We start from the raw sequence: 11,326 nt of genomic DNA on the forward strand, positions 1-11,326 counted from the left end.
TGGGGGCTTGTCTGTTTTTCCTACGTCTTTGTTGGGGGTCTCTCTATGTTAATTTATTATTTCACCTATTACTGTACATCTAATTATCATTTCCTGAGGTTGAGAAAATAACACCTGTGTTGTTTTGTGTGTACTGTAGCTTATACTGCACCGACACACTTTATTCGAGCAAATACCCGGTATGTACCTGGCAGATACCTGGAATGCGCCACTCCTCACCTCTGACAAGCCCCGTTGCATTTGCCTTCCCAGCCTGGGTTCATGCCTGGCTGATGGGCGGCTGATCTGTTAAATGATAATGATTAGGATTTAATAGGCTGCAATGCTTCGTGTGTCTACCAGATGGCATAAATTCATGAATTGTAATGCAGTATATATATATATACTGTGCAGTATTGCAGCCAGCGGGAATAAAATGCTTCAATCCCTGCTTGGAAAATACCTCAATGCACTCGGGCAGAAAACAGTCACAAACCTCAATACACCCGGGTATACCCGAATTCGTGGGACTAGCCAAGCTCGAATAAAGTGTGTCGCCAGTGTATAATGTAATTCCTCAACATTGCCAAACTGTTTTTGCTTTTGTTCCATAATATAATAATTACTGTTTTGAACTTCACAATTCTGTATCTTTCAAAGAAAATACACATTTCAGAACTAATTACCAATGAAATGTTGGTCTGTTAATATGCTCGATCTTCCTGGGGAAGTTTCTAACTTTGTAGGAGCTTATAACTCATCCGTTGTCTAAATAACGGTGACGTAACTAGGCAAGAATCACTGTCATGATATTTCATCCTGCCGGTATCTTCACATCCAGATACATATAGTACAACACTTTCAGTTATAGAGAACCTATTTGTCATTGAATCTGTCTTCATCAAACTGTCGTACAATATGCACATAAATTTATTTGCACCATTGTAGGGTCCTAACTTAAACATTGATACACAAACTCACGGAGCTGAAGTGAAAGCACTCTTATATTAAAACACTCAGTTTACATGGCTGACAAATCAATGCAATATGTTCCTTGGTAGAAGCGGTTGTCTCTGAATATACTGGTCAAGAGTAAAAGTCTGAAAATACAGTAGATATGAATAAAACTACTTTTACAAAACAATATGGCCCACTGTCTTTATCCTATAGAACAGGGGTGCAAACTTTTGCTTCTGCGCCCCCTGTCTCAATTGCCCCGGTTCCCGCGCCCCCCTTACCTTGCGTCAGTGTGAAATGATGCTGCGGGGTCCTGTGACGTCATGTCACGTGACCTGCGGCATCATTTAATGCGTGTGACGTCCCATCACATGGCCGCGTGGCATCATTTGACGCCACGTTGCCATGGCGACGCGTCACACAGCCGGCTGAAGCAAAGTAAGTGGAGTGTTGCAGGGGACTCACACGATCACCCGGTATTTAATTTAAATGCCTTGGGGAAGAGCGCTGGGCCTCTTCAACCGCCTGCGCCCTCCCAGAAAAATATCCCGCCCACCAGTTTGCGTTACAATGTGGGATTCATTACCCATGGAGACTGTGATGGCAGATACAATAGATTTGTTCAAAAAAAGGTTGGACATCTTTTTAGATGGGAAAGGTATACAGGGATATACCAAATAAGTATACATGGGAAGGATGTTGATCCAGGGATTAATCCGATTGCTAATTCTTGGAGTTAGGAAGGAATTTATTTTTCCCCTTATGAGATATCATTGGATGATATGACACTGGGGTTTTTTGTTTGCCTTCCTCTGGATCAATATACTGTAATTATAGATATAGGATAAAGTATCTGTCGTCTAAATTTAGCATAGGTTGAACTTGATGGATGTACGTCTTTTTTCAACCTCATCTACTATGTAACAATGTAACTATGTAACTATGTATGTTCTGCATGTGCAACAATTACTTTACCTTTAGCATACAGATGACGTTTCCGGTTCTGGCATGTCCTTGTGGCGGCTCCCACGTGAGCACCTCCCCCCTATCTCCCCCCCGCTCCCCCCGCACACGACGTGCACAAGAGAGGCGCGTGCAAGTCGCTAGACATTTTTGGAGCCATCGCGAGTGCCAGCGCTCTGCGGGGAGTCACAAAAATTCCCGAGCAGGCAGCCATCGGACTGCCCGAGGAGCGTCCCTGGAGGCACGGGCAGAACCGGAGCCTCCACCTGCATCTTGTTGTTCTGCTATGAAGCCTTACATTTTGATAATACAGTATGCAGACGGTATTTTTCTGTTCTGCCAATACACAACCTAAATAATGATTCTGCCCTGAGCACTCGAGCCAAACAGAGAGACAGGGAAGAAGAAAATGTATGGTTTTCTGGCAAGCGCGCTTACTAATTCTAGGAATCATTTCAACTAAATGGATAATGTGCCATAATATTGCATAATATTGTGTGTTTAACAGTACGTAATAATCTTGTGGCACTTTCCACTGGCTCAAGTCAAAATAAGTGAACAATTGCATCACTTAAGAGGAAGACTGAAACTGTACTTGATAAAGCAAGAGGAATAACTTACATAAACTTTTATTCTGTTATCAGAAGTCATCTAAGACTGGGCAGTAATGGAAAGGTTTGATGTATGGCCTGAATATTCAAATGTTTCTTCCTATGGAGAAACAGAGGGGGGAGAGGGAGTAGGTGCCTGCAGAAAAGGGAGTAGGGCACAAGATAACACGTATAGACTAAATAGACAGAAATGACAAACTCTAATAGAGAAAGTTGCTTGGATACAAAGCGTCACATACTGGGAAGCAAAACATACCATTAAGAAAGTAGCACTGGATATTCACAGATTGATGCACATTATAATTCCCCTAACATCTCTAATTTTCTGTGTAATACAGCAGGCATATGCTTATGTTTAATGGACCAGTAGAAACAAGTGCTCATTTGCATGTAATTACCCAGGAGCCCCGTGTGCCAAACGATAATGGGGAAGCACAGGGTGTCAGACCTGCCTGAGACATGTGAATGTGCTCACAAGTCGTATTTATATTTGCTGTGCACCACTGTAATTGCATTACAAAATCTAACTATTTAACTGAATATTACGTGTGCCTTCTAAGGGGTACAATCCTCGGGCAAAACAAACTGTATGAATTTTCTTTCATACATACAGTATGGTGCATAGTGCATCAATTTTCCTTTGATACATAAGAGATGTTCTAGTAGTGGTGAGAAGGGAATATCCATGTGGAAAGGGCATTTTTCGCTCGGTGTGCTCATCCCCATATTCTGTAAGCCCCTCTCGCATATCCAAGCCGTGCGAGAAAGGCTTCTTTATGCGGTTTCATTCCGGCTCTGCCAATCCGAGCGGTGTGACACTCGAAAATGTGGCAAACTCACTGGGATTCTTTACTCAAAAAGGCAAACTGCTTCAAATAACCCAGATTGTGCCTCCCCAACTCAAGGCTGGCGAGATTGTACCTCCCCAACTCAAGGCTGGTGAGATTGTGCCTCCTCAACACAAGGCTGGCGAGATTGTGCCTCCCCAACTCAAGGCTGGCGAGATTGTGCCTCCCCAACTCAAGGCTGGCGCGATTGTGTCTCCCCAACTCAAGGCTGGCGAGATTGTGCCTCCCCAACTCAAGGCTGGCGCGATAGTGTCTGCCCAACTCAAGGCTGGCGAGATTGTGTCTCCCAAACTCAAGAATGGCGAGATAGCCCAAATAGATTGAGAATTGCATCATTACAAGCCACAAAACCTATAGACTGTGATGGTCTTCAGTTAAGACAATTAATATGCCTAATGACCTATTCTTTAGTATATTTCTGCCTTTCTACAGTACTTGCTGACTCCTGATGTACATTTTAACCCCTATATATTTATTATTACGCACAAATCCATTCATATGAACTACCTTGGTCACATGACATATCTGATTATCTCATTAAATGTCTCATTAAATGGTCGACGAGCCTGATTCAATGATACATATAGCTACCTATCTGAACTAGCTCCTCACCCCTACCACACCACGCAGCACTTATCATCAGAGATCTGACTCTAAAAGACTGTTCATGGTCCAACAAAGTATCCGGCCGCTCCTCCTTCTCTTACCGTGCACTCCAAAACTGGAACAGTCTAACGGAGACTCTCACAGCCGCCACCAGTCTAAGTTTTTAAAAAAACAAAACTCTCACATTTTAATCTGGTCTGTAACGGTTACATACACCTACTGTATAACATATATTATCTCTAACTGTGCATGCAATGTCTTGTATATAATGTATACCCTGTTCACTTAATGCAACTATGTATTTGTAAACATGTGTGGCCAGGTCTCCCCTCTGGGCATCCCCCGGGCTCCCCTTGGTTCCCCACTAACCTCCGCATAGCGGGGGAATCCTCGATAGGAGCATGGAGGTTGCACCGGGCGACTGAATGTGCTTGCGCATGTGCAGTACGTTTTTTGTGCGGCCCAATAAGATAGAGCGAAGGCTATTAGGAAGAGGCGCACTCATGCGCAGTGCATGGCGGCCATGTTAAGCATAACTCTGCAGGGGAACTACAGTCCCCAGCAGCCAAGGGACTGCAGTCACATGCTGCGCAACAGCCAATAGGGCAGCGAGGATCTCCTGCTCCACACAATTTATATATTTGGCGCACTGTGAGCCACGCCTGTCGGAGCTGGGACACAGAAGGATAAGGGTGTCTGTGGCCCCTGCACTAGGCCAGATACCCCCTATTAGGCCCCAGCTGGGCCCAGACACTCCTAATCATAATGAACGTGCTCCCTGTTAACGCGAGTTAAAAAGTATTGCAATTTCACTTCGTATTAACAAGTTATTTCATGTTATTGAGGAAGGAAGCATTTTCATGTAATGTCTTGTTTAGGGACCATGGGGAGCACATAACTTATTACCTAAATGACCTACAGTATATCATTCTGAATTTATGAGCATATTTGTTATCTCAAAATTGAAGGCACTTTATGTTGTGGGACATTTAATTTTTTTTTTTAAACCTATTTATCTAAATATAACACAAACTCAAATTATTTTCAGAAATATTTGTTTTAATAATTTTATTTCAAATATTGGAAGTTATGTTAATCCCGCCTCAAACCAAAAGAACGTTTGTGTGGTTTAACCACACACAGAATGTCAATTTTAATAGAGGCGGTGTACTGTATACAATGCGATGTGAGAATATGGCTAGTTATCAAGTTTAATTCCACTACTTATGTCCCTTGTCAAACTGTGCGGTTAGACAAGGGAAAACCTGCAGCTGCTGTAACATCCACCACAGGCCCCTAAGAATACTAATAAAAATGGTAAGATAAACATTATACAATCTGGCCTCTTCCTACTCACCATGTATGCCAAAGGGCTTTTCCAATTATTTTGTTGACTCTTCCATGAAGGCGTGGGGACAGGTTGGTTGGCACAACAAGTGACTCTGATGCATAAGACTGCACCCTCTTCTACAAACTGGGTACAAATACCACTAATGTAAACTGAATTTGCCATAACCAGAAGAAGAGATTGAAGGCAGAAGGATCCAGTCCCACCAATCAACCATCACCATGACATTTTGCAATACATTGCTCTGCGTAGTTGGAGCTCTGATATCTACAGGTGAGATCAATTATGCATTGCAGCCATTGCCAAAAAAGGTAAGTATTGGGATAAAGTCTGTGATGGGGAAAAATAAGTACTAATATGCAGTAAATGCAGTAAATAGTGGTACCAGACAAGATTGTCTATTGATTGGTTATACTGGATCTACAATCTCCAATGTATACACTTAAAATACAGGTGCGCTGATAAGTATTCTAAAACTTGCCTTGGAAAATCTGGGGCAATCCCCAACAATACCCCAGTAATGCTGCAACATTTTCTGTGACATTTCTGCAGATAAAGTAATGGCCCTGTATATGTGAATAATTGGATATCCCCAAAGCTTGGCCTTGCTGAGGTTCTTTGAGGAGATGGTTGACAAACACTAGGATAAAGGTAAAGGTGGTAAGCTCGAAGAGTGAAGGGGATGAAAGTGAAGGAACTTGCTCAGGGATTGTTGAACTCTGAGCAGACTGATGGGGATATGGAGAAGCAGCAGACAGGGAAATCTTAAATATTTGTGATGGTAATGAACACAATAGTTTCCCTATAAAAAGGCAGTGTGTGCTCACAGCCACTCACAGCTAAAAGTGGTACACCGGTGTACCTAACAAACCAAAGCAAAAATGGGAATATCCAAAAAGTTTCATTTTAATACTTCAACTTTAAGTCCAACATAACAATATACAGATGTTATTAACCTTGTTACCGAAACTAACAGTGGAAATAACACATTAACTGCCTTAACCATCGTTACCAATAGTGCTAATTTCCAATACCGTGCTGCTGTTAACGCGATGATTTAACGGGCGAGGTAACGTCAGTCGCGATGATGATATTACAGAGCCTAAGAGTTACAGAGCCTAAGAGTTAAAGATGGGAAGATGTCCTTTTTTTTTTTCAATTTGAGGTTCCGAGTACACTAAAATGGACTTGGGTGGGTTTACATATCCATGAAACTTACACAGAGACACATGCGTGCTATTGTCTTACTACTCTGTTCCAAGGCTGTTATGGGCTGCGATGATACAGAAAAAGGCCCGTGGTGTCGCCCGTAGCGACACCGCGCGGCGCAAAAACAAGTCAGAAACCTACGTGAAAACTGCATATACCAAATGCGACTGTCTCCCCGCTTGCTACTGCAATGCGGGCGACAGTGGAAGCATTTTTAACATTTGTTTTCGGTGTTGCGACTGCCGCGTCACGTGACGCGGCCGTCCAATCAAATAACAGATTTCAGCCTGCAGCATCACGTGTGCAGCAGCATGTGCTTGTGTACATGTCACTCAGCAACGTTGCAATTGTGACATCACAGAAGCGCGTCTTGCAGTTCGGCTGTATAATCGCAGCCTTAGTCAAGTAGAGGCTTAAATAATCTATTGTTGGTTATAGCATTCTGTACAATGGTTTATACTTTTGCTTTTTATTCTAGTTTGCTGTGAGAACTGCACCACTTGTCTGGGACGAAACAGAAAAGACTGTGAAGGAGTAACAATTGATTGCAAGGAGTTAGGATGTATTACGGTGTCGGAGAGCTGTGTTGTGGGTATGTACAAAACCTTACAGTTTTGTACAGTATGTGTGTCATACACATACCTCCTGGAGATTCACAAATAATAAAAAGCTATACAGTAAATACTGTAGTAAATGCAATTCCCCTCATCATATGAGCAGAGACCTAAGCAGGTGAGAATGTAAGTTCTAGAAGAAAGGAGACAGAGGAAGTAAAATGCAGAAAAAGGTTACAACATAGATATGAGGAAGAAAAAGTTCTCCAATTACATAACAAGCTTCAAAACACGAGAGTCGGGATAAATTAGATATGATGGAGATTCTTCACTGAAAGTAAACATGGGGAGCTGAACAGGTTCCAAGTGCAGATGAAAATACTGATCAATATACTGTAAGTAGGGATACAGGCTAAAGTATCTGTCATCTAAATTTAGCATAGGTCGAACTTGATGGACGTACGTCTTTTTTCAATCTACTATGTAACTATTTAACATGTGACTATGTAACTCTGTAGACTCCAGGGCTAGCAGAAAGTAGTAAATCTGGGCTCCCACGGGTTTATTCAGTCTCTATGATGAGTTATGCTGGGAATGGATGACTAGCGCCAATGTTGGACCCTTCTTTCTCTGTACCATTATCTCTTTATAATATTACTCGTCCTTCCCTATGTATGTACCTCTAGAAAACATTGAATACCCAACACTGTACAAGGGCTGTGCTGTTGAGGGACTGGGTACCACTGATGTTCTTTTCTCTCTCATCAATGATGCTGGAATAAAGCTTCTTATTAATTCAAAATACTGCAAAAGTGAAAACTGCAATCAGAACACAACATATCAGGGTACGTATCACACATTTCCTGAGCTACGTATCTTAAACCAGCAGATTTTGTTTCTATGAAGTTGTGGGGATAATCTGATTCCAGCAAGCCAACATCTGATATGCAAAGGCCCCAAAAAATAAGGCCTCAAATAATTTCCAATGGGAATATATAGTGTATTTACGTTATACATGCAGTATACCCTTCTTTATTTCGCTACTACACTCCTCTCTGCTACTCTATTTTATTTATTTGAACTCAATGTCTATGCATCAATTCTCTTATTATATTACTTTATTCACACTCCTGAATGTCTGCATTTTACATTTTCTTTCCCCTTTTTTCTGTCCCGTATAAATCTGATCCCATCTTTTCTTTCAGTTCCCAATAATAGTGGCCGACCAAATGGTCTTTTGTGCGAGTCCTGTTTTAGAAACAACACGGATGAAGAATGTTCCAGCCGAGATGTTGTGCGTTGCAGGGGGAAGGAGACGGCATGTTTGACCTATGTAGGAACAGTGGAGCGCGCAGGTAACTATGTAAAAGAATGTGTATGTACCTGATGGAGATACAATATGCAACGCATTCTACATCTAATAACTTTGAGCATATGAAACTCAGATAAGTGCATATCTGCGTATGCAGCCGTACTACAGCTCACCATTAGAGATGGCTGATTTTTTTGCCGGATTTAGATTCACCGCGGGTCGGCCGTTTCCTTTGGTCCTTTCAATCTCAAAAATGGCGATTGCGGATATATTTTTTTTAAAAAAACAACCATTCAATCTGCAAATTCCACAATCCGTGGATGGATTTTAACAATCCAATCCGTGGATTCAGCAAACCGCGCGCTCCTACCAATTGGACTTAAATATACTAGGGACATTATTACATTTAGAACCTAAGTCCGTGTAACAGAGGAGTCCTCTGGTTGCATCTTTTGATCAAAACATGATTCAAGCCGCCAACCTCGTCACGGTACCTGGAAGATCATTGGGGAAGCCTTCATCCAGCGGGGGATTGACAAGGATTGAAGATGATGATGATGACATTTATACAGCTCAACCCTGTTATAGCGCGATTCGCTTATAACACGGTTTGAGCACTGCACACCCTCACAGCACACTGCACACACTCACAGCACACTCTCATAGCACACTGCACACACTCACAGCACACTACACTCACAGCACACTGCACTCACAGCACACTGCACTCACATCACACACACAGTACACTGCACACACTCACAGCACACTGCACACACTCACAGCACACTGCACACCCTGACAGCACACTGCACACACTCACAGCACACTCTCATAGCACACTGCACACACTCACAGCACACTACACTCACAGCACACTGCACTCACAGCACACTGCACTCACATCACACACACAGTACATTGCACACACTCACAGCACACTGCACACACTCACAGCACACTGCACTCACAGCACACTGCACACATTCACAGCACACACTCACAGCACACTCCACACTCACACCCCCCTCCCACTCCCCCTCCCTACCTTTGGTGTCAGCTGATGAGATCGGAGCGGAGCTGACATCGGGAGGAGGGGGATGTCGGAGCGGAGCTGGCATCGGGAGTGGGGGGTGTCAGAGCGGAACTGGCATCGGGAGGGGGGGTGGGAGCGGAGCTGGCATCGGGGGGGGTTGCTCGGAGCGAGTCTGGTGGGGGAGTCAGAGCGGTGCTGGCGGGCTGGTGTGGGGGCGGAGCTGGCTGGGGGTGTTGATCGAACGTGGCTGGTTGGGGGGGATCGGTGTGGACTACTGGGGGAAGTGAGGCTGCTAGGGGAAGTTATGGTGGCTGCTGGGGGACGTGTAGGGCTGCCGGCCACCTCTTCCCTCCCTCCTCCCAATCGGGCGCGCGGCGGCCATTTTTAAAAAAAAATAGCGCGACCCCGGTTCTAGCGCCGTCGGATCGGGTGGCCTCTGAGGACCGCACTATAACGGGGTTGAGCTGTATATATAAAAATTGTTTCAATATTCAATAAATGGATAATTAACCGCTTGAGTGTCAGCTCAAGGAAAGCCTTGGTAGCCCTATTGAATATAAGGGGGTTCATGAAAAAATAAAACAATGAGCGCACCACCTATAAAAAGCACATGGAGTAGACTTCATTGCTTCCATTGCTAACACAAAATACTGCATTATAACACAGAATATCCCAGAGTTTCCACAGTACTGCTAACACATTATGTCCTACAATAACACACCAGTGGAAGCAATAACCTTCGCTATATATATATATATATATATATATATATATATATATATATATATATATATATACATTTCTGCAGCAGATCACATGAAAACAGTATACAATTGGGATTTATTACCATGCAGTTATTTGGTTGCCATAATTCTTAATGAATACGGTGAATACACCCAATTTTAAATGTGTCAAATTACATACCATTGTATTTGTGTTTTTTGGCACTATCAGAGTTGAATGACTAGGCCCCTACAGTATGTATCAATGCATCAGTGGTGCAATTCTGGCCCAGTTTTGCTGAGAATTCTCCTTTTGCCTTCATACATACTGTATGTCCCTTTGCCTATTGGAAGGAAGGACAAGTCCTGGAATTGCAATTAGACCACTTTGTGTTGCATTCTGTGCATGCTGTGCATGCATGAGACGTGAGCCTTGTTATCTTGTCTCTCTGCAGATCTATCTGTTGTGAGGTACGCTTTGAAGGGCTGCGTTTACAAACCGGGATGTGCGCTCGGTTTCAAAGCTTCACCTGGGATCCGTGAAATATCCCAAAAGACCTATGCCTGCCGTGATGCCACCACGTCTGATAATTACTGCAGGAAAAGACATAAATAAGAACACATTTTCACTATACAAATGCTTGGCAAGTTCTTATCCAAATGCATGTTGCAACCTGTGTGAAGTTTAGTAATATGATGCATGCACAGTACAGGGCCGATATTTAGGAGAGTTAATTCTCTTGCACCACTATTGTACAGCAACAATATCATCTATGTGACATCGCTATTCATTACCTGTATGGTTGCTGTCACCTTACTTTGCATTTAAAGGCTTGGGTTCTACGTGTCCATCCATCCCAAGGCTTAGTTCTGCCTTCTCATCAATAAAGATGGAGCTATTGCAAGCATGACACGACTGTGTTTATCATAAAAATGTGACCGTCAGCGTATTTCTGCTGAACTTAGTATGGTGTATGGGAGTGGAGATGGGCGAGCCTACGAAATCCATTTCCCTGATTCACCTGTGCTGAAGCAGGGATATCCTTACAACCTCACCATCCTTACAACCTCACCTCATCCTTACAACCTCATCCTTACAACCTCACCTCACCCTTGCCGGCCGGACTTGGCCACCCCTGCTGTAGGCTTAATGCCATGTTAAGTTAGCACTACCCTACATT

General features: G+C 43.3%; 1 protein-coding gene across 1 annotated transcript; it reads left to right on the forward strand.

Moving 5' to 3' along the window:
• The first annotated feature begins 5,427 nt into the window (after positions 1–5,427).
• LOC142497948 (phospholipase A2 inhibitor and Ly6/PLAUR domain-containing protein-like) lies at positions 5,428–11,053 on the forward strand. The gene is made up of 5 exons (XM_075606420.1): positions 5,428–5,585; positions 7,000–7,113; positions 7,762–7,920; positions 8,281–8,430; positions 10,601–11,053. The coding sequence occupies exons 1-5, from the start codon at positions 5,534–5,536 to the stop codon at positions 10,759–10,761; spliced, it is 636 nt and encodes a 211-aa protein (XP_075462535.1). The 5' UTR covers positions 5,428–5,533; the 3' UTR covers positions 10,762–11,053.
• Positions 11,054–11,326: the final 273 nt, after the last annotated feature.

This window comes from Ascaphus truei, chromosome 6, assembly GCF_040206685.1.
Source record: "Ascaphus truei isolate aAscTru1 chromosome 6, aAscTru1.hap1, whole genome shotgun sequence".
Taxonomy (NCBI): domain Eukaryota; kingdom Metazoa; phylum Chordata; class Amphibia; order Anura; family Ascaphidae; genus Ascaphus; species Ascaphus truei.

Coding starts and splice junctions, on each gene's coding strand:
- LOC142497948 (XM_075606420.1), top strand. CDS start 5,534: ATGACATTTTGCAATACATTGCTCTGCGTAGTTGGAGCTCTGATATCT. Junction 7,114..7,761: donor GTCGGAGAGCTGTGTTGTGG/GTATGTACAAAA, acceptor ATGTACCTCTAG/AAAACATTGAATACCCAACA. Junction 8,431..10,600: donor AGGAACAGTGGAGCGCGCAG/GTAACTATGTAA, acceptor GTCTCTCTGCAG/ATCTATCTGTTGTGAGGTAC.